The sequence below is a fragment of the Lathamus discolor genome, chromosome 5 (genome assembly GCF_037157495.1).
Source record: "Lathamus discolor isolate bLatDis1 chromosome 5, bLatDis1.hap1, whole genome shotgun sequence".
Taxonomy (NCBI): domain Eukaryota; kingdom Metazoa; phylum Chordata; class Aves; order Psittaciformes; family Psittacidae; genus Lathamus; species Lathamus discolor.
This window is the reverse complement of record NC_088888.1, coordinates 75,432,767-75,456,698: the sequence shown is the minus strand read 5'-3', so window position 1 is coordinate 75,456,698 and position 23,932 is coordinate 75,432,767. Positions and strand designations below refer to the sequence as shown.

The 23,932-nt window shown below is 42.4% G+C and overlaps 1 protein-coding gene across 2 annotated transcripts; it reads right to left on the bottom strand.

Annotated features, from left to right (window-relative positions):
- Positions 1-2,755: 2,755 nt before the first annotated feature.
- On the bottom strand, positions 2,756-23,224 carry TBX18 (T-box transcription factor 18). Of its 2 annotated transcripts, none has more exons than XM_065679148.1 (8): positions 22,865-23,224; positions 21,927-22,156; positions 20,295-20,396; positions 17,193-17,364; positions 10,545-10,712; positions 9,261-9,325; positions 6,053-6,147; positions 2,756-3,522 (listed from the first exon to the last, which is right to left on the bottom strand). In XM_065679148.1, the coding sequence occupies exons 1-8, from the start codon at positions 23,153-23,155 to the stop codon at positions 2,798-2,800; spliced, it is 1,848 nt and encodes a 615-aa protein (XP_065535220.1). In that variant the 5' UTR covers positions 23,156-23,224; the 3' UTR covers positions 2,756-2,797. The 2 variants fall into 2 exon arrangements, with proteins under 2 accessions (XP_065535220.1, XP_065535219.1); XM_065679147.1 differs by having other exon boundaries at positions 21,927-22,110; positions 22,879-23,224.
- Positions 23,225-23,932: the final 708 nt, after the last annotated feature.

Genomic DNA, 23,932 nt, shown 5'->3' with positions numbered 1-23,932 from the left:
GTCCCTCAGTTTTCCAAATGCAGTAAAAAGTGTTTGAATACACACTTTAATATATTTTCTGTGGCATTTTTGTAAAATACAGATAATTATAGATATAATGCATATATAGCATTTACTATATTGATAAAAAGCTAGTCTTTTCACAATGACACACCAGTTAAGTATTTACAATATGATTCAAATTTAAAGGAACAAATTTTTTCTAACAATATTGTGTGGTTATACGATAAGAATAATTTGAGGAAAAATAAGAGACCAGTTCTAAAGAATTCCCAGATGATGAAGCACATACTGTTGCCAGGAGTACCTCCATGAACATCCATGCACAACCCTTTTTTTTCCCTTGCAGGAACAAGCATGATTTAGCTCTTCCACATTTCTACCTAGTCACATCCCTTAGGATGACATGGAAAATTATCCTTTTTCAAGTACAGACTAATTGTACTATTCTTCCTATTTGAAGATTTGTCCAACTGCAACATTTCAAAGTTTTGGCTAGAGCACACACATTTCTTGTTAATTTAAACCAATAGAGCTATGACTATTCACATAACTAAAATGTTGCTCATCTTCTACACATCTTAGAACCCTCCCACAGATCACAAGTGTGAGGTTTTTGAATAGCATTTTTAGCATCGCATGGTTTTGCTAGAAGGTCTGCCTCAAATGACACTGCAAGGCCAAAACTAGCAGCAGACCTCTTTGTTCCTCTCATATACGTACACTACCTCGGCATTCATCTGCAATGTACTGTCCACAGTACAGTAGCTGTAAAGATGATCTCCATCTTCAATGTACTGTCATCCTTTCCTGTGAGGCAGAGAAGTGCTATTACCATATTTTACAAAAGAAAAAAAGTTAGATACAGAGGCTGAGTGAATTGCCCTAGGTCACTTGGGAAGTTTGAGACAGCAAAGCAGCAAACCCACACATCAATTGCATCCTCGCCTTTCCAGCTTTGAATAAGAACTTCCTACATGTCTTCTTTAACATAAACAAAAATGTAACTTATAGAAATAAAGCCTTCTCCTGGCATAGGCTTAAAGAATGCTGTGGTTTCTCTATTGTTCCCAAATACTAGAAGAAGATAGCGAGAGGACTGTTTCTGCACTCATTATCTCCATCCCACTGAAGAAATATTAGCTGCAATGAGTCTTTCTTGAAGTGGGAGTGGTTGAGACCACTGTTTGCCGGAAAAGACACAGGAACTCTTGAGAAACATAATCCATCTTCACCAAAAAGAAAAAAAAAAATCTAACAGAGAAAAACATAAAATATGAAAGGCCTTATTCTCCTTCAATACTGACCTGGGAAGCATTTTCAACTACATTTGTACCCATTTTATAATGCCTTTCCATCACCTGCACAACATAAAGGAGACTTAGCACACTGTTGACCTGTTCTCTCAAGCATTAAAATCTGCTCCAGAACCTCCCCGTTTGAGCTCCAACAGGAGGGTAGCTGAGAGGCAGCTTTTGCAGCAGGAGGATGCACACCAGGGCTGTGCAGGAGCAGATGAGGGCAGAAATTCCACCATGACAAGTGTCTACCCATGTCCTTGTCACTCGGGAGGATCCTGGTCAGGAGCAGGTCATGATCTCTGTTCTCACAAGCACCACTGGGAAGTGAACCTTTCCAATTCCAGGGCAAAACCTTACTATGAAACAGAATAGCAGGGAGGCAGCTGCAACAAGGTTCTGCTTCCAGAAGCACTTGTGGGCAAACAAGATCATCTGCCTAATTGGTACAGGTGGTGTATTTCTGAGATACTGAGGATGGAGGAATTTTTGCCCTTATTAAAAAAACAAAATACAAAATCAAACAAAACCAAACACAACACACACAGATGTGGATAAAATCAATAATGGAACTTCTCATCCTCCTTGCCTTCCCCCGCTCCGTAAAGCAAACCTGCATTTTCCTTTAAAAAAAGTAAAAATACAAAACCAAAGATACATTAGATTATCCTACTGTCCAGTAAATGTCTTATAGGCAATATTTATGCAGGAAAAAATGCATCAAGCCCTTCCTTTGACAAAAATTAAGCACCCTAAAGTTCATTCTGTACTAAGGAATGCCTCTTCTGCTGTTGGTTTCAATTAACTCCATTCACCACTATCTGAATATGTATTATTTATCTTCAAATACCTAATGATAACTGTAGGCTAATGCTGAAAGAAAATCCTAGAGAGAATGCTGTGCCGTTGAAAAGCTGAAAACAGTGTATCATGAGAAGGCAAGCTAATCTTTCTGTTTACTTTGTAAATAATCCATTAGCTAAACCTCTATTTTAGGCTGGATGTTTGATTCTTAACACTTAAAAGTCCAAATACCCATCATATCCCTTGTAACAGAGAAGAAACTTGTAAAATGCCTTTGGTGCATCAGCTTATCATTGTGTCAATGTTTTAAAAGAAACTCACTAGTACTCTAGGAAGTGTTAAGTGGGCTTGTCTGTGTTGTTTAATACTCCAAGTGTTATTTCATTCTTTAAAGGGGTTAGAACAGAGGAGGGGGAAAGGGGAGGAAGTCTTACTTAATTTGTTGCATATGTCCCAACGTGTTATACAACTAAGGGTATTATACCAGAAAACTAAAGCAGTCTACGCCACAGCAAACTCTGTGTAACGCAAAATAGGAGAATAATCTGGCCACAAGCAAGTCAAAAATTCAGTGAAACTTCCTCTCATATTATATATACACACACACTTTACAAGCTATACCGAGTGTCCTTTCATATTGAGAAAGAAATATATTGTAGACACCAAACATACTGTACTTTTACTTAAAGGTTTCATCAAACCATATGTGCAGACACTTGAGAAGACGAGAGTGTTAAGCTTCCTAGGGTCCTAGAGTCAAAGAAATTCTGCTGCCCCCCACTGCTAAGTAAGTGCACTCCTTCCACAGGGGGCAACATCTGCCGATCCGTCATGGTTCCACTTGGCGAGGACCCCAAGAAACTTCCTTGGGAAGAAACGATTTTCTCAGGACTGGCAGCCAGTTTAGGGGATGTGGAAAAGTTATATCCATAGAGCGCACAGGGACTGTGCAGTCTAAACGTGTTGTAGGAGCCTTGGTGGGTTTGATTAGTGGTAAAGGCATTGCCGGATGGGGATGGCATGATGTACTGGAGCTGTGGAGACATCCCTGAAATCTGCATAGATAAGCCAGTCTGTGGGCAGCTGAATGCATCCCCGTCATTGCCACTCATAGACATATTCACAGTTGTGCTACTCGACACACCAACATAGGAGGGAGTCCTCGGGGGTGCAAACGTCTCAGTGGTTTGGTTTGTGAGCCTGTTGTAAGTTTCAGCCAAAGAAGTGCTGTATCTGTTCAGGGTCAAGCCTGAGCGGGCACAAGCTGTGTAGTCAGCTGGAGCAAGGCTACAGAGCTGGCTAGTGTTGGGACTGAGGTGGAAGGCTGGAGATGAGCAAGGGGAACCCGGTAAAAGGTGAGGGTGGGTAGATGGCACTCCAGTGCCAGATCCCTGGAGCAAAGTAGAGGAACCTGCGTTTCCTGGAAGAGAATGTTACAGAGTAAGAAGCATGTTGAGAAAGGTTCACTTCCTAGGTGACAGAACAAGACCATTGCCTTCTATAACAACCGTTGACATGAAACACGACTCACATTCATTCAAAAAATATTGTACACACATGGGGGGTGAGAGGGGATAGGGTGCATGGCACATGTGTATTTTTAAAGAAACAACCTGGCCAAGAAAGAGGACAGAAGTTACGCTTTTGCAACCACTGCTCAATACTGGGAGCTCCTGCCCAAAATATTAATTATTCGTTGACACTGGAAGAGAATGGTATGGCAGTTAAGATGTACCCAAGTTGAGTATCACACCACAGGTAGCCTTCTTAAAGATGAAGAATTTTGTGTTGTTTATGCCCATGCTACACCCTGGAGTGCATTTCGGGCACTATCACTGTCAGAGCACGAGCTAAGGAAGAGGATCCTTAGCTCAAGCTACCACAGTTCAACAGCTTCAGGGAAGTTCACAACTTCGGAGTAGAACTTCAGAACAAAAAACTTCCAACTTCAGATGAAAAATACTTGGGAACAAAACTTCAGAACAGCAAATGTAGGCTGAGTACTGTGCACAACTGCTTCATTTCTGGAACAGGTAGGTGGAGGTTTAGCTTTGCAGCAAGCTGTTTGCAAGCTGTTCATTTACTAATATCAGAACTTGATATCAGAATATGACAAATACCAGTGCTGAATACTCCTGAAAACACACTGCTTGCTACAGGTGAAGCCTTTGCTCGGGACTGAAAGTTTACCAATTGCAAGAAATACTTCATTTTCTTAGAGATTTTACCTCCCAAAAAAAAGAGCACAGAAAACTAATTTGGGCTTTTCATAGCCTCTGAGGCAGAAGGCACTTAACAAGGAAAACTTTCCACTTTGTGAACCACATTAACAATCAAACAGCTTGATGCTGCAAAAAGACACACACTGTTAGCAGGTTTTCGTGATAGCTGAGCTAATAAAAAAAAGAAATACATCATCAGTGAACTCTGCCTCTGCAATGTTGACAGGACACCACAAGCTCAAAGCACTGTAAGACACTGCCACATTACAGAAATCCTGGTGTAAGGCATACTTATTATTCTTCTGATCTATGTCAATGCCTCTACTACCTGAAAATGGTCACTTCCAGCACTAACAACAAGGACAAATTTCTACAAATTTCTAATGGGATCTTTCAGCAATTCTCTAAACCACCCTACCGTCCAAGATATAAATGACTAAAGATTTTGCAAGGATCCCATTTCCCATCCTCTGAACATCAATAGCAACTTCAACAAGCTCCTTAATGTCAGGCAGCAGCAGAAATGGAAGCAGAAAGTTCACGGCAGCAGTTCCTCTACTTTCGAATAGTGTTGCTACAGAGAGGGCAGTACAGCTGGTCTGTATCCTAGATGGATTAACTTCATAGGGAGTTGCATTTTAGTCTGACAAGGTATTTCAGGTCTGATGCTGACTTCTCACTACAGGCCTTTTTTATGAGGACCATCTCACCCCCAAGCTCTGACCAAAATCCTGCCAACCTTCATCCAATGTATTTATGTCTTGGCACAAAAACTTTGTAATTGCCCACACCAAGCATTGATGCTAAAGACTTCTCAAAGGAGTGGGCTATGGAGAAGTTGACAACAGCAATTTCTATGTATTACTGTATTTTCTAGATTTTTGCTCTGAAGATGTTCAGTGACTTTGCAATACATTATCAAGAAATCAGGAAGGATGTTTGTAAAACTGATAGCAGAAAATGTGAAGAACCAGGAATAATGCATCTGATTTAGTTGGGCAAAGGACAAGAGGTTTTCTATATGCATTGGGGTACTTTGGAACAAAAGTAATTCAGGAAAGAGTTCAGAGACTTCTCTGTCTGTCTGAAGAGGCCTCTTTCACAGCACTACCTGTATGATGGGGAAAGTGGAAACCAAGAGGTTACAAACTGGGGAGAAGGAAAAAGCAAAATGAAAAGAAGGTCCCATTTTTCAAGCTCTAGGATGCAGTTAAAGTTTGTTTGGACTTTACTGAACTACTTTTACGTCTTTAAGAATCAAGAAAGCTTTCCAAGAAAGAAACCCAATTAAGCTTTCTCCTATTTGCTACTATTACTTAAGAGGATATTTCTTCTCTTACTCTTTCTTTTCTCTTAAACACACAAGTAATTCCTACACTGGAGTTCGAATGTGTACAATAGAAGTGATCTATAAATAATCTTCACTTTGTGTATCTACCCACAGCATAACACTAAGGAATAGGTTATTCCATCGTTAAATAACTGGAGCTCTCCTCCACATGTGACTGATTTATCTTTAAAACCTAGTATTTTTATTGCCTCAGCTGTTAAGTTAGCATTAGTTTTCTACCTTAAAATAACTCATGAGAAGTGATGGCCTGCACTGGGGTTGGTTGGCTGCTTTTTCTCTGCAAGAGACACACTTACCTAGAGTTCTGCATAGCATAATAGGCAAAGCTTTATCTTAATGCTTTTTTGTTTTGGAAGAATATAAAAAAAGACAGTTACCTTGTTTGGGTATCCCAGGTATATCTTCAAAGGTCAGTGTTCTCAGTGAAGGCCTCCAGAATGCGTAAGACTCTACCAAAGCTTCCAGTCCCATTCTATTTAGAACAAAGACATGATGACATCATGAAAGCAAATTGTATTATGTCGTGTTTCTGGATACTTTACCTCAGAAACACTGGTAACATTTCAGGATTATTTTGATTTTTAGAAAAGAGCCTTACATCCTTATCCATGAGATCACTGTGATCTGCAGCCACTGGAATGGCAGCAAGCAAAGAGTTTTACAATTCCTCAAGTCCGGCTCTCTATTTCAACAGTTTTTGCCTTTTGAGGAGGGTTGTTTGAGCAGGGAGACTTGGCTAAAATGATGTTGGATGTTTTCCTAGTATGACATTTCCTTAAGAGCAACTGCTCTAACCGCCAGAGGGACGATCTCTTATTTCTGCCTGGAACAAATGTAATCCACTAACAACTTCTATTAAAACAGGATTCTCAGTTTTACCAACGAGTGGGAAAATCACATTTACAAGTATGGGTGTTCAGCTTTTTGCTATGAACATGTACAAAGCTGTGTTGTGACTTGATTACTATGTGCCTTTGGAAACTAAAAATTTTCTGTCATTTTCTGTCAAAAGCATTGTGAAGAAACAGAAACAACTGGGCAGACAATCATGGCAGACAGTATTTAGAAGAATTTCTATTTCCTGAAGGTAAAGGCTCATTTGTTTTCTGACATAATTTTATGAATAATGCACCTCAGAGGTATAATTCTGCTGTTATTTTTGGCTCCTGGGGCCCAAAGGCTTGTTAAGTGCCAGCATCAGGCACACACCAAATACAAGTGCTTCCCTTTGAGCAGCAGCACTCTGTAAACTCGAATTATGCAAATAGCCCAATCTGAAACTACCGACATGTTCTTCTGATGCTGCTTCTTACCCACTGCATTTCCAGCAGGATCACAAATGTACGTCAGGAAACATTTATTAAGTATTTATTAGCTGAACCTGGACTAAAAAGATAGCCTTCATTTTCGGCAGTAATGGTGAATTTTCATTTCTAGTTAAAGTGGAGATAAAAGCTACCTCCTGGAGGAGTGTAGCCAAGGCGATAATTTATACAAGATGCCTTCGAACAATTTCCACATTTTATCACCACCCTAATTTATGCTATCAAATGGCCAAGTTTATTTAAGAAAACAGTTATGCTTTTCCTGAAGTATTTAAAGGGAAAATTTCTGGTCCTTTCCCGAGTAAAAGTTTTTATAGGGTCAAACTTAAGGCCTAACTGAAGAATGAAACTATTCTCAGCACATAAATTCTGTTGCACTCTGCAAATGCACAGGGAATGCTTTTAAAAGGTGAAGCTACTGATTTCTGTAAAATAGCCTGTAGGACTGAATGGAAACGATCTGAAAGGGAATATTTTTAACTAAACAGAACTATTGCATGCAGCAGTGCTGAGTAAGGTATCTGCCATAATTAAAGCGACATTAAAAAGTTGGATATAATGGTACCACAGCACTGTTTTTCCAGTTTTGTTGCTGACTAAAATGTCTCGGTAATAAATATACCAGCTAGAACAATGAAGAAAATGGAATCTTAACATTTAATTTCAGTATTTTGTAATAGAGTAAAATAAAAATCGAATGAGTAAAACCTGTAATTTAAAAATGAATTCTGCTCAACAATTAAAACACTGAGCTGCATTCCCAAACACGCTTACTCAGTACCACAGAGACTATCAAATAAAAGAGCAATACTGGCTGCAGTAAACCAATGCCAGTTTGCAATGGACAAGAGTTTGCAGAGTTACTTCCATAACCAGTGTGTTTGTAAAATAGTTCAGAACTGGGTTTAGACGAGGTCTTAATGCTTTTAGTATAACAGAGACTGTCCCTACCTACAGGACTGGACATCTAATCCATTGTCTCTCAATTTAAATATCCTGCATTTTTTCTAATGCCCGAACCAAACATTCCTAGCAGATAAACAAAAAACCCTCTCTGGATATCCTTGGTAGAAGACAAAAATCTTACAGAGCAGCAAACGCAGAGTGCAATCTGAGAAGATACTTACAGTGAATTCCTGTAAATTTTTATAAGTACCCCAACCCCTTCTATAACTGTTCATCTTCTAAAAAAGATTACTCTAATTTGCTGTCCAGTCTCAGCATTTATGTAACTCAGGTGGAAGCACAGAGCAAGCTTTAATGCTGCAGACTCTGCTAAAAGAGAAGATCATTAAAGCAGCAACCAAAAGATACTCTCTGAACATTCCTACCAGCTTCCTTCTCTGCAAAGCTAGGTCATAAATATAGCAGCTGTAGACACTAAACATGATGTGGTCACTGGAACTGATGTATAATATGCACCACAATTAAATGCTGCTTTTTTTAGCTGAAATGATTTAACATACAATTCATAACAAGCTTAAGTATTTTGCATTAAACAGTCTTTGGATAAAATAGCTCATCAGTGCTGCCAGCAGGGACTAGATCCAAGTCTTCACTTTGCACTACTCAGATTCCCCATTGCTATTGAAAGATTCATGAATCAAGACAGAGCAAGCGATTAATCAGTCCAACTGCAACAGAAGAGGTGGAAACCAGGCTTATTTCAAGGTCATGTGTAGCCTAGTAGGAAAGGCATTCACCTAGGAAGTGGATTTGAAACTCCTTAGGTTAAGGAGATACTTGAACACAGGTGTCCCGGCTTCTAGGCAAGTGTACTGAACATAACGTTAGTGCATGACAGGACTTGGTTTCTCCCCCTTGAAGGGAAAACAACAAGCCATTCATCCATACTAAATGACACTTACATGCAAGAGAACCTGGGCTTATAGTTTGACACTGGTATCTGCAGTTTCTCTCTCTAGCCAGGAGAAAGAGGAGATTTCAGAAGCAGCCTGAAATCACAAAGCTGAGTATGCATTAATTCCATCTGCAGCCTTCACAGGATGCCGCCGCTACCACCAAAAGGAAACTTGAGTACGTAAGTCAAGCTGAGTGCCAACCCCTTCTTGACCTAGATGGTCAGAGGAGTAGGAGCAGGAGCCCACCACAGAGAACTTTACTGGGAAGCCTAAGCACTTCCTCAAGGAGTCTAAGTCCTCAGACTGATCTGTCTGTAAACACAGGTATTCTCCTCGACCAGCCTTCACAAACCAACTGTGTCAGCAGTAACAAGGCCACCTCTTTCCCCAACACCTACCTGTTACGTCCTGAATCTCTAAAGCCTTTGGCAAATGGATTCCTATCAATCTTCAGACGAGTTATCTGTGAATATGAGTAGAGATATCATTACCTGCAAATTCACCTACATAATACACAAAATTACTTTCCTGACAGAGTTAAGCTGGCAGTGGTGTAGAAGCACCTTGACATTTGCATGGTCTAAGATGGTTGTCCTGAAACACAGCAGAATAAGGGCCAGCCTTCCCATCATTGTTTCTGCAAATCCCCAGAGAAACTAAGTAAGTATTTAATGCTACCAAATGGCACATTGGAATTCTTGAGAAAAATCTTCTGGCAAATATCTTTCTTCACATAAAAGAGTACACTGCCTAGTTGTAATAAAACTATATTAACTTTTATTTCTGTACAGGTCAAGATGGAAATCTGAAAGAGATATTATCCCTAGGCTATTATCTTCCACAAAAAAAAACAGCAACCCCCCCCCAACACTTGTAATTTATTTAAATAAATGGGATAGGTGTCAAATAATTATACTTCAGTATTTACATGGCTCTGTTCTCCTTGTAAAGACAGCATATTTCCTAAAATAAAGCTGCAATCACTTCCATGGAATTATTAAGATGTCACAATGCTAACTAACTGAGATATCACTATGTATGTTAATACTTAAACAAGAGGTAATAAGGGACAAAGACTGGAGTGATACAACCTGTAGTTTACTTTTGACTTTGAATCTGTGTGAACCCAGATAAATTGCAATTAACAAAAAATGCTGACTGCAGCTAATGAAAATGACTGCGACTTTCTTTAGACCTCAGCTTTTCTGTTAAGGTCCTGGGAGTTTTGAAATCACTGGAGTCAGGAGCAAAAGTGCTTTAAAAATTGTATCCAGACATGCATCCACAGTTAAAGGAACAAAAAACACCTTTGAAAATTAGACTCCTCTTCACCCTGTGTTTCAATGTTGTATTTATAATTGAGACACTATGAACTATGTTTATGTATTAGACTGTGCAATCCCCGTAACAAGAATGACTTTTCCAATGCAGTATCTAGCCCACATGGCCTAAAGTCGCAGCTATAGCCTCCAGGCACTGCTGCAATACTACTAGTGAAAGCCACTTATAACACAAAAAGTGTTTAGACAATGCTTTTTAATAGGTGGTATAATAAAAGTATCCATTATTCTCCTCTCAGTGAGCACCTCACATTAAAAGTGAGCATCTCTCACTTTTTACCTCTTACTTCTTTGGTCTACTCTGAAAAGCCTGTAAAGTGTTAAGCAGAAAGTCAAAGTTACCTGTTGATTTTGGTACGCTGTGACAGTAGTGAAAACTGTCTCTGGAAAGGAGAAGGCTTTCACCCCTTCTCCTGAAGGGACAGGCTTGACGGGCGACAGATCATCTCCACAGTCTTTTCGGATGACGTGGACACGAGGCTGATATTTATGCATAGAGTGTAGGATAATCTATGCAGTCATGAAAGGAAAAAGATAACATTTATTAGAAAGGACACCCTGCTGTTTCAGGACTAATAGCTTTTTGGAACAGGTTATGGTATGTGTTTACCATGCCACTTACTGGAAATCAGATGTTTTCTTTAACCTCTGAAGGTTCTTATTACAGTAGTCTAATCCCTGTGCATTCATGTTATTGCCAACCCTAAGCATTTAAAAATGACGACTCAAGAGGTCCAAATTCAGAGACTGGCCCAATTGAGACTGGCTCAAAAGGAAAAAAAAAAAAAATCAGGAGTGAAGTCTTGATCCCACTGGACTTAGTAAAGTTTCGTCACTGTTTTCCACTTGAGCCTGGATGTGATTTAACAGGATTAACAGCAGCAGCATTTGCTTTACGTTTTTGGAACCTTCAGGATGTGCTCGAAGCATTTTTTTTTTATCGATATACCAAAGAGATAGCCTGGAAATGTCTCCTGTGTTGAACACAAGCTGAGACTCTCACACTCTGAAGACGCAGAAACTTGGAGTATAATAGTACTGAAATCCAAAACCTAAAGTGTTAATAACCCTAGATTTATAATACAGACAATGAGTATCAACACACAAACTCTTCCAGGCATACATAATCTCAATTAAGAATAAACTATAAATGAGAAGCATATGAACTCACAGTGCATAAAATTATACACAAAAATAGCTCTTGGTGTTGCTCTGAAATTTTAGATGAGATTTAAAATACAGAATGTTTCCTCTATTTTACTCCACTTCAGCTAACCACTACTAAAATAGAAGACTTCAAGGAAAAATAATAATTGGAAGCTCAACTATTATTGTTGGAAGGCCTGAGAAATTAGTAACTTGATAAATAAATAGTCTATGGCTACTGGCCTGTGGAACCACTAATCAACATTCAGAAGAAGCTTTTTAATTTCCTGCTCTTGAGTAGCCTCAGAATGTGCGTATACTCGGGCACTCGACAGAGCCCCCATGCCAGACACCGTGAAAGTTTATTCATCCAAATGACATAGAGGACATTACATTCATCTGGATAAACTAGAGCTTGGCTAGTTTAATACAGTTGGTCCTGGCCAGGTGACATGACCCCAGTACGGGTAAGCCAAGTTTCTGGATAATCACAGGGTTTATTAGCCTGTAAGTAAGGTTTTGACAATGACATCACAAGCTCCAATTAATTTGCTCAGGGAGTGCCCTACGGATGTTCTCATATGAAGCCTTTTCCCAGTTTCTGAAATCTTGCACAGAGCAAGATTTTTATCATGCAAATGTGTATTCCCTTTTACAACACTCCTTTCAGTTCTCTGCTGGCAAAGATCTACAAAATGAAAATGCAGAGAGGACAGCACATTCCTGACACTGTTTTCCTGTGAACACCCAGTGATACCAGGGGATATACTGGTGCAACAGGAGGAAAAGTGATCAAGGGAAACTCTGTTCTAGTGTTCAAACTCACCTCTATTCTGTGCCTTGCTATTTGCCTGGCTGCCACTGAACGTGCCATGTTCTGCTCCCAGATGGATTATGTCACCCCATCAGCTCTGCGGTGCAAACTTCCACTTGCCTACACAGCAGACTTAACTGTACACAATGATAACCCAAGCAGCTATAAACAACTCTGCTCATGTATCAGAACAAGTGAAGTCACAGCAGCACGGACATGAACACCTCCCAGTCCTTATCTGGGTGACTATTACAGCTAAACTGATCCTTGTCATCTCCTAAGAGCAACCTGGCTTGGCTCTGTGCTACACTGAAATTTCCTGCACTGACACACCACTAGATGATTAGCAGATCCAGAGCAAGAGTTTTTTGCTTCTTGATGTTGTACCACATCTTGTACAATAATACCTTTTTTAACTATCAGGACTCTGAATTCTAAATAAGTAATACATAACCATAGAGCCCTGGTGAATTAAAGAGCAACACTGTGAAGATAGGACATAAAAGGAGAGGAGATGCAACACCCTCTCCCAAACTGTTTAGCTCTATTACTCTAAGCATTACCTAAAGCTATGTGAAGAAAAAGCTAAGGAAAAGGAGAATATGGCTTTTCATTCTGTAGCGCTTGCCCATTTCACAGCACAAATGGGATTGATCAGTTTATTTGCAGAAGCAGCAATTTTCCCCTTTTACCCTTGAAAGCCAACAACAGAAAACCCCCAGCAAGTCCCACCCAACACCAAACATGAACTGGAATTACTTTCAACTCACAGTTGAAAAGCCTGCCCCTCTCTATAAATCCCTAACAGGAAAAGACCAACACATTTGTTGGGAAAATAAACCTCTCCTGCCAAAGGTAAAATTATGCTTTGATTACAGCACTTTGACCACAGCACCATTACTCAACGGAAGGCACAGGTAGGCAGAAGAGGAAGGCAACAGCCTGGCAGAGCAAAGGCGGCCAAAGTACCTGCTGGCACACAAAGGTGGGATCACCTTCAAAACATGGCTTTTCAGAGGTGCTGCTGTGATGAGACCTCAGAGCTCACCCTGAGCTTGGGCACTGCTGTAGCACTACCATCACAGCCAAAGCAAGCAAAAGTCCAGTACTCTTTCATGGGGGAGATGCCAATCCCACAGCAGCTCAGCAGCTCACGGACTACCCAGTCACCTCCCCACCACCAGTCTGATCTTCACCTCAGTGCTGGTTTTGCTCAAAATCCTTCTTTACTCTCCCTGCAAAGCCCATGCACTCCTGCTTTCTGCAGTTAGGGGAGCGTGTAGGGCTAAGAAGCACAGATTTCCTCTTCATAAAAGACAAAAACTGCAAGTGCAAATGCTGATGTTTCCCAGCTTTTCATTGTGACAGAATCATATAACTACCCATTGACTGTAAGCAAAGCTCGCTACTTGGAGCCAAGTCTGGGCAGAGTAACAGTCCGCCTCTTTTTCCAGCCTCACCCCACTTTCAAACGGGAAAAAAAAGGAAACCATACCCAACCACCAAGGAACAATTAACAGGCTAACAGACTCATTTTCACTAAAAGTTAAAAGATGTTCTATTGCATCAAAAAATACTCAGTTGAAAAGCACAGAAGAGAGCATCAAAAATATTGACTTTTCCTCTCTGCTGAAATTCAGATTAAAAACTGCATTGAAACAGAAGAATCAGCCAGCTCTAACCAGCCGGAGGGAAAGACAGCTTTTACAATGCAGCACTTACTCCACAGATGAGAGGGGAATGAGAGGCATTCACAAAAAGTGACCACACCACTCACTCTTCAGTGTCAACTGCAAAATGCAGGTTTACTTTTCCTCACCATCACAACTCAGATGAAAGACACAAATGCTACAGCATGCGTCTTAATGCCTTCATAAGCACACAATCTTTCCAAAGCAGGGAATTCACCCTGGGACTCCTTTTTGAGATCAAACGCACACAAGGAAAACATATCCTTACAAAATTTGCTTGATCTCCTCAGCCTGCAAGTGGAACCCATGCATCAGAGAGTGTCCTACGTGCAGATGTACTTCAAAATCTCCCCGCAGAACAGATCTCTAAAATTACATCGTCACAAACTCCCACTCAAAATACTGATGAAAATAGCAGCAGGCAGCAAGGAGCCCAGAAAGCATTCAAACAGCAAAAAAAGTCGTCTTGGAGATGACTGATCTCCTTTCACCAGAAGCTAATCCCAGGGCAACGCAACACAAGGGGAGCTGGCTGCCATGAACTATCACAGTATAAATACTGCACAGAAATACTACCTTAATGTCTATTTGCAAGTACTGTCCCCATTCCCTTGAACATGGGTCACTTCTCTCACCGATTCTGAAAGTTAGTACTCAGGAATAGAATCATAGAATGGGTAAAAGGGCTCTCGGTGGATCTCTTGTGAGCTCCTTACCTCAGTGCCTGCAAGATCAAGACCTAGCCCTGGGATTTTAACGCAAAAATTCTGCAAAACCTATCGCATCTGAGGAGCATAGGAAGAATAAAGGAACAATTTCAACACAGATTAAAGCCCCAGAAACAGACAGCACAGAAAGCACATCCAAAGAACAACAGCTAAAGCCTACTAGAGGAGTGGTGGCAAAGCGCAGAGACCCCACCGAGGTTTCTCTGAGCTGCTCTGCCTAAGCTGAAGAAGATGGCAAAACCAACTTCCTAATAATCTAAAATACACTCCATCACCCACACAGGGTGGCAGAGTCAGAATACTTGATGTAAAAGCTAATATTCGAGGTACAGCCTTGACCCCTTGCTCTTCTAACCCCTCATCCCTTCCCTGGTAGCCTCTTGAGAAAAATGGTTCCTTCCTGCTTGTGAGAAACAATTGGATTTTTTTTATATTCATCGCAAAATATGATTATTCATTTTCCACTATTGCTAGAGGCATTCAGAGGCTACATAGCTCTTTCAATACAGCATTCCACACTACCATAGCTTTAAAAGAAAAAATGTACCCATTGGAAGAGACACTTTTCTGCTTTCTGCTTTTGCCTTTTCTGGTAATTTTGAATGACATGTTTGCAATTTCCAAGATCTGAGAAATATGAAATTATTTTACAGTCCTCCTTCTTTTGTCCTTTTATTTTAATACTTAAATTTCCATTCTGGGGAAAAGGGGCACTGCTGTAGCTCTGAATCAGTTCAATGTGTCTCAAATCACTGTACTAGGGCTTCGCATCACTAGTTTACAAATCAAAACACTTAACTAAAGACCAGAAAATTTATATCCCCCCACATTATAAATAATGGTGTGCTGCGTACACTACACAGGTTTCAGTTCAGAATGAAAACAAAGCTAAGATCTGGGATGGAAAAAACACAGTAATACCATTCTCTACATAGCTAAGATTTTATCACAGAGCAGTTTGGGACTGCAAGTGCATGGGTGGACCCCAGTAGCCACGTATCGCCCCTCTGCAATGAATACAAAAACCAGCTGGCCTGGTCTATGTTGGAAAAGTGACATTTTATCCATTTGCATCTGCTTCACTTTTTAAAGCCCTTATAATAGACTCAGGACTAGGAGAAAGCAACTCCCACCCAAGAAGAGTCACAAATAAATGAATGCTGGAGAAACTAAGGGAACTACGTGTGATACCCTTAAGCTGAACAGATGCTGCCAAGTAAGGCTCTGTAACTATAATTCTGGAAAGAAATAGTATAAAATGTCTTTCTTACAAGCCTAAAGAAAAGCAAACTTAAGGTATGCGAATACCCCCACATTGTTTTTTTAAGGAAGAACACAAAATTGTGAACAGTATTACATGAAAGAGAGACTTATTATCCCTGTTATCTCATTCGCTAGCTCAGTACAGCCAGTCTCCTCTATTCCTGCTGCTGTAACTTAAAAGTTGTAGCTCCTGCATGATTTGACCGGAGTCTCATGTTAATATCCTTTGCAAACACAAAGGAAAAAAAAAAATAATCTCATACTTAAAGCTGGACTACATATTGACAAAATACATGGCTTAATGTCACAGAGTTACAACTACACTGAAAAATGGATGTAGTATCTCTGTACTCTGTGCCAGGTATGTTTTCTTTCACTCCCTTCCACCAAGGGGAAAGTATCCTGGTTAATAAGTCGGGCTACGCTAAGGACAATGGAATCCACATCCTGTCTCAAAACTTGCCTCCAAAGTCTTAAAACTCTACCACTTGGAATTTGTTTCTCCTTCTGAAAGGAGGCAAACATTTGCCCTTTATTACAGGATTTTGCAAAATTAAAGACTTCAGTCTGACTAAAAACAATTCTCATTTTTTAATTATTTCCTAAGGTGTTGAGTAAAACTATTCTGGGGATTGCTGGAAAGATACTGGCTTACATCTGTCATGTTTCAACAGTTTTGAACAGAAAAGGAAATATTAACATAACACATTTTGTCACATTAGATAATGTCATAACTAAACAATTTAGAACTTGCAAACAGAACACTCATACTGCATACATCTTCGCCAGTTTTTTCCAAAGTAATGAGCCTCAGCTGTGAAAGGGTCTTGCTTCATAAGGTATGTAATAAATCATTATCAGAGTGAACCCAGCTCCCATGTTGTTCGTTTTTGACTGCAATTATTAACACCTCATGGGATTTCACACAAATGTTTAGGTTAAGAAAATAGTTAAGCGTATTTTTATTCACGTGAAGTTATTACACACTATTAATGTTTCTTCTAGCCACTTGTGAATTTAAGCGTCCTTTTTGATCGAAGCAGAAGTTCCAAGTAACACGCTCGGTGGGAAAACATGAGAGCAATTCTGCCCCTTCCTATTAGGCAATTTACCCTTGTAAACCCTTACTTTGCAGAAGGAGTTCTGTTTCTGAGGAGGGAGTAAAACAGCAGGCTCTAATAAGCAGTTAATTATCAGAGCAGAAAGTAAGCAGATTTTAGATCTGGATGGTAAAGTTTCAAAACAGCTTTGAAAAGTCAAGCTTATTTCTGGCACCCTGTAGCTGTATGTCAGAGTTAGGGCTGAGCAATGCGCCTACATATAATACTGCAGAAGCGAAAGTACTCACATGCCCTTGATCATCCAGCTCGTTATTGGTAAGCTTCAGTTTGTCAAAGCTGATCACTTGTCTCATCCATGTCTCCCCAGAGGCAGGTGAATCAGGGTGAATATAAACACGAGGCGGTACCGGGGAGTCAGCATTACCAGCTACCATCCACTTGGAGCTATGATAAACATACCTATAAAAAGAAAACAAATACCTGTAACCCCAAATCTCAAAATAATTTAGCAGACCCATTCCATATTAATAACTTAGGGCCTATTCATACAGCAAGAACCCAGCAATTAACAAAACACAAAAGGACAGTAAGTTTGGGGTTTTTTTTAGCTTCAAGACATAGCTCTGGTATCTGGAAAAGTAAGGCTAAAACCCATGCTCTGATCTGACCTTAGTTTTCTTAATATCAGTAACAGTCTTAACACTATGATCCACACTGAGCTCTAAACTGGTGTCAGTTCACTGATTGCTACAGCTGTGCTCTGAATAGGCATCAGCAAACAGCAAAGAATCCGGTCCTTCATTTATCAACTAAGAGTAGTAACTCCATATTTGGGAGATTTAACATGTTGAGTCTAATAGAAGAGTCTATAAATAAAGCTATTGAAGCAAAAGAATATAATGATTGAAAAAATAATGAAACTATGTCAAACTATGCTCTTGCTGTTTCTGCAAGACCATATTAATTGTCTCAAATAGTACTGCAGAAAGGCTTAAAAACGAAAAAAACACAGCCCATATTTCATTTGCTAGGCCAACGCTGACAAACTCATTTTCTAATAAAAATAGGGCCTACTTCGGTAGAAAACTTATGTTGAAGGCAGATACTTAACAGGGCAATTTAAAAAGCACTAATTGAAAACTTCAAGGTATTTTTTCCAAGTACAGTAAAATTTCAGTACTTCAGCTATATTTTTTAATAAAAACAAGACTGACTTTATCAGATCATACGTTCATATAATTCAGTTCCTTATTAGAAAAAGACTAACAACATCATTGGAAATGAAAACAAAATTATCCAATACATGCATTGCTCTGTAGAATTTATATCGACCTGTAAAACTAAGATGTGGAATGGTGGTGAAATTCTCTCCTGGAGACAAATTCACAACCCAAGATCACACAGTCAACTGATGTAACATTTTTCATTTATTTTGTATTTGTGGGTCTATACAAAATACATGCATTCCCTACAGAAGTAAATAATGTCTTATATATACATAAAATATTTTGAGCTTTAGCCCAACAGCTTAAGCTCCACAGTTTAAGCTTCCAAATATTTACAAGTTCCGATTTTGTTAGCCATCTACATGTAATTTTCTTCATTTCCACACAGTTTTGCTATCCATTATTACAGCTGAAGACCAGGCTCCATGCGGCTGCTGTTGTACCTTTCAACTTTAAAGATCTGCAAGACAGTCTGTGAAGCCACATCAACAGCTGAAGTTACAAAGCTGAAGTTACATTCAGCAGTAAAAAACAAAAAACATTTAAAAAAACAACAGACTGCACAGCAAACAGCGACAATTGGCAACAAGTAAAACACATAAAGCATCAATATTTAGTGGGAAGATTAAAGCTGCAGAACTAATCATGATTAGAGAAGTTTAAGTTTGCCACTGAAAAATTACTGCCCTTCATACAGCTAGTGTTCAGTTACTTCAGTTATCTGGGCATCACGTATCATACTAAGCAGACAGTGCAGCTCAGCATGACTATTTTAAATCTAGTGAGGTTTAAAGAACTCATATTCAGTATACCTGGTTTTAATTTTTAATGTTAACATTTTTATTCAATTTGGAATAACTACCTTGCTTTTTCTGAGAATTAAGGAATTGCTCATACCTTCTAGGAATTACATGTTTAGATTACTAAGAAAACACACATGTACAACACAAAGCTACGAAAGAGCTCTCATTAGAGCTGCACTGCACTGTTCTAAAGGTAAAAGCATTTTTTTCCATGGGGCAGTCAGAGTGCCTCCTTTAACTGTATGTACCAGACATTCTCAGCACTGGTATCTGCACCTTGCCGAAAGCCACAACATCTAAAATGGTCCTATGAAATGTCTCATATACCACACGAGAAAAGGACAAAATTGTGGTCAATGAGGTAAGGACACACAAAAACCACCAAGCAGTGTTTGCTTAGGAAAGAAAGCAGCATTCATGCAGAAGCAACCTTTAAGTCTTAGTCTGCTATATTCCTCGTTCTGCAGCTAAATCCACAGCGGTTTTCCCTACATTATACTAAGTATAGGGTTGAAACAATCAAACCAGCAATTCGTGAGGACCTGATTCTGCCTCCACTGAACTACTTGGCCAGGCTCCTCCTGGCTCCTATGGAGCATGGGACCTCATCCTCAATGCAAGACCTACCAAAAATCCACAATTCATAGTAATAACTGCTGCGGGCCCAATCCTGCAAACATTTCTACAGGTCCAGTGGCTGCAGCAGAGTTGAAACATGACAGCCCTCAAAACGGTGAGGGTTTCAGCACATAATTCCTGCTCTTAAATATTTGAAGAGCAAATACTTTTGCTCCTCACATCATCCTCCAGACAATAATGCCATTAATTCTTTAAAATTAGAAGCATCACCCTTTGTGAATCTAAGCAACCAAAATATGAGTGATAACCAGCTTTTAAATTAAATTATATAATCAGTTTGAAACATGACCAAGAAAACTTGTATGTCGTTAAATCATAATTCCTATTAACGTTATTAATGCTGTTTAACGCTAGATAAATGTGCGCTTTCATATTTATTTGTTAACTAGAAATAACTCCCACTGGTATGAAGAGGAATAAAATATGAAAACATTTCCTGACCGCACCATAACTGTACTCTCTGAAAGCCAAAACCTGAGCATCTGCCCATAGTACACACACAACATCAGTCAAGCATATAAAGAGCTGTAAGAGAAATTTCAGTTGGTTTTGCATACTTTGTACTATTTTATTTTTTATTTTAATGCCCTGGGATGAAAATAAGAATCTGAAGGAGAATTAAATATGACTTTAGCTAATTTATATAGTGTTAATTCTGTCTTCCAACAGCTAAGCTCCCTATGGCTTGCATCGTATGCTTTTTGCCTTAAACTCACCGTACCTGTATCTTTTGTTATCCACTGGCACAATATCCATAGCAATGTAATATTGCTGATGTGGGTCTAAACCTGAGATCTTCACTCTCATTGCGGGAAACATCCGCCTGAACAAGGAAAGAGAGAGGTCATTTTTAATATGAAACAGACTCAGGACTCGCTGTTTAGGAAAAGTAACCGCTTGGTGGTATTTTTCACGTTCTTCCTTTTAGCCTACAGAGTCCTTTTGGACGATTATAGTTACATGGCCATGAAATGGCCCATTCGATATGTCAAAACAGATTTCTAAAGTGCATTTACTCGAACAATGCTTCATATGTTTTGGGATACGCTTTGGGAGTACAGCTATTACCACATCATTTCAACTTTATTGTTAGACAGTAAATCACTTGGGTTTGAGACTTGACTTTAGCAGTATGCTCATTTAAAGCCCGTTTGAGATATTACTTAAAAATCTATTTCTGGAGATGTGCAAACACCACCTCCACCCAGGCAAACCGATAGTTACAGAAATGCAAACTGCCACTGAAGTTTCAAGTGGCAGCAGCAAGAGGTGTTATCATTTCTAGAGCAGCAAACGAGGAAGCCAAACCACGGTGATATGATTCTAGCCTCGCAAGGATGCAGTTATAAAAGGCAGCGTGCCATGCTGCAACCCAACAATATGGTCTTTATTGAGACAGGACTTCCTGTCTGCAACTTACTAAAGGTGAAGTGCAAGAGCTACTCTGTCTTTGAAAGGTATAGTAAAACTTCTTTATTGAAAGCAGAAACGAATCTACGAGGTAACTTCTTAAAAGAAAAGAAGAGAAAAAAAAAACAACAACAAACGTTCAAGGTTAAGATTTTCTGCGGGGAAAACGGAGAAATTAACTGATGCAGTGGGTTCGACATCAAAATGGGCTTCTTAGCTGACGTTCGGCATGGCTTTTTTCATGAAAGTAAACTCCTGAAGCCAAAAAAAAAAATAACCCAAGAAACGTCCTAGTTATGAGCTAACTGCAAGCTAATGAAAGGTATTTCCCTGCTTTTTATAAATCTTGAAAACCATTCCAGTTTATTATTTCTGCTGCTCAAAAAAAGACAAACAACAAAAAACCCCAAACAAAAACCCCATATAAATTAGAAGTCGTTACTGGAAAGAAAAACCCCATCTCCGTAATTTCTAAACAACGGGGGGGTGGCGGGGGGGGGGCAAGCCGACTGCGGGTAACTAGTTCTCGCTGTTAGTTCAGCGCACCTGTAAGATAAAACAGAAATTCCCCGACTGGACTCTCATAAGACAAATGTTGCTTTGTGCTGTTTAAGACTGCGTTTCAATCATTAATAAAGCCTCTCTGAGAACGCAGAGAGCAGCATATGGATTCAATAAAATATGTTTTTGTAATTTCTAATAAGTTCAGATACTTTTATGCTGCCCAGGTTTTTACCATGTGTATCCATCGGGAAGGCGAAAAGTTTCCCCTCAGGAGGACGCCGCGCTCCCAGGGCTGGCCCTAACGAACGTGAAACCAGGAACGCCGCATGCCCCCGGTGCCCGTTTAACATTGCCACCTCCTAAATCTGGAGGGTGCCCCCGGTTTCTGCCCGCTTCCATGTGCCCGCCCGCCCCGGCGAGCGCCGCGGGTGCCCGTTACCTTCCCGCCTTGGTGATGATCATCTCGGTGCCGATCTCGTGGAAGCGCTTCCAGAGCTCGGCGCCCTGCAGGTCCACCCGCGGCGCCTGCGGTGCGGCCAGCGGCGATCCGGGCCTCGAGCCCTTCGGGGAGCCGCCGGGGGAGCCGGGCGGGGAGGCCGCCGGGAAGCCCTCCTCGCAGCCGCCTGCGGAGACAGCGGAGGAAGCGAGAGAGGCAAGGGTAGCGGGGACCTCCCGACCGGGGAGCTTCCTCAGCACCAGCCGTACCCCGCCGACCAGCCACCGCTCCCGGACAACGGGCTGCGCCGGCCCCGGGCCTGGGCCGCGGCCTTGCGCGCCGGGACTGGGGGCGACCAAGCTCAGGGGGGCCGCGCCGGGCCAGCGGGAGCACAGCGGCACGCAGCCCGCAGGGCTCCGCCGGGCCGTGCCGGGCACACCGCCGACCCGGGCCGTGCCGAAGCGGCGGCGGGTCGGTGGTGCGAGGCCGGCCGCACATTTCGTTGGGGCGCGATTAGTGTGACCGGGTGCGGCCGCGGCCTTCTGCCCCGCCGCGGGAGATGCACCCCTGCCCGTGTGCAGTAAATTGCGGACTCACATATACATACGTGCGCTATTCATATATATATGTACACACATAGCTGCGCAACGAATACATATATGCATTGTAGAAGCGCCTCTCCCCTTCCTCGGCAGCAAGCCCCAGCTGTTGCTCCACCGCGCTGCGGCGCGGACCACCCGCCGGCAGCCGCCCGCTCCCCCCACCGCCCCCCCGGGGCCCCGGGATGCGCCTGCAGTTCAGCCGGCAGCGCCGGTGGTGGGGAGGCGGGTGCCCACGCCGTGTGGCAGGATAGAGAGAATAGCGGGGAAGCCGGCGTTGAGCCGGCGGAAAGGGCCTCCCGCCCGGCAGCCGGACGGGGGGCGGCCGCGGCGGCGGGGCACGGGGTGGCACTCACCGGCGGGGCCGCGGGCGGAGCAGCCCAGCTCCATGTCGCCGCAGGTCCTGCTGCCGGCAGCAGCCGGGGAGCTCTTGGCGCAGCAGCCGCTGCCCCCTTCGTCCTCCGCCGCCTCGTCCTCGCTGCCCAGCTTCCTCCGCTTCGGCTGCCGCGGCGGTGGTGGTGGTGGCGGCTGCTGCTGCTGCTGCTTCTCGGCCCCGATGAGCGCCTCCACGGAGAAGGCGTGAGCCTTGAGGCTCATGGTGGTGCCGGGCGAGGACCGCCGCTTGTCGGCCATGCCCGCCCCCCTACAGCCCGCGCATCCAGGCGCGCCGCGGTCGCCGGCACCGGCACCCGCACCCGGCCGCCCGCCCGTCCTCCCGACCGCGCCGGCAAGGGGCTGGGGCTTTTCCTCGCCTTTCTTTTTAAATCCGAGTTATCAGCCAAGTTGTTGTTTTGTTTTGCTTTTTTTTTTTTTTTTTTTGGGGGGGGGGGGTGGGGAGGGAGAGTCGATTTGGGTTGGGTTTTTTTAGAGGAAAAAAATCTGCTCCTTTCTGCAGATGCGCTCCTTCTCTCCCCCTCCTCCTCCTCCGCGTTCTGCCCCTTCTGATGGGCCAGGCAGGACTGACATGAGTAACAAACGCTCTGCGGACACAAATTAGGGCTTGTAATTGAAATTTGTTGCCTTGATCTGTCAGCACTTCCAGGCAGGAGACCGGTGGGAAGAACTCGCTCATTAGTGTCACTGCGGCGGCGGGGGCCGGGCGGAGCCGCGGGGCGGGGGCTGACGCGGCCCCGCCGCCCGCAGCCCAATCAGCGCCGCCCCGGCGCTCCGGCCCCGGCCCCGCCGCCCTACCCGCGGGCCCCCGCAGCGGCTCACGGGCGACCGGGAAGAGGGGGGCTCTCCGCTGTCCCGCGCCAGCCCCGGCCCGAAACGGCCCAGCGCCCCCCGGCAGATGCGCCCAGCAATAAATGTTAATGGGGATACCCCATCTCCCTCTGGGATCGGGCTGGCCGGGAGCCCCAGATCCCTCCAAAACGCAGAGAGAACGGGGAGCCCTCCCGGGGCGCTGCT

Excerpts from the sequence above, each read along its gene's own strand:
- TBX18 (XM_065679148.1), bottom strand. The coding sequence starts at position 23,155 with ATGGCCGACAAGCGGCGGTCCTCGCCCGGCACCACCATGAGCCTCAAG. Across the intron at positions 17,365-20,294 it reads GTGGATAACAAAAGATACAG|GTATGTTTATCATAGCTCCA; the intron begins GTACGGTGAGTT and ends TTCTTTTTATAG. Across the intron at positions 3,523-6,052 it reads ACCTGGGATACCCAAACAAG|GAAACGCAGGTTCCTCTACT; the intron begins GTAACTGTCTTT and ends ATTCTCTTCCAG.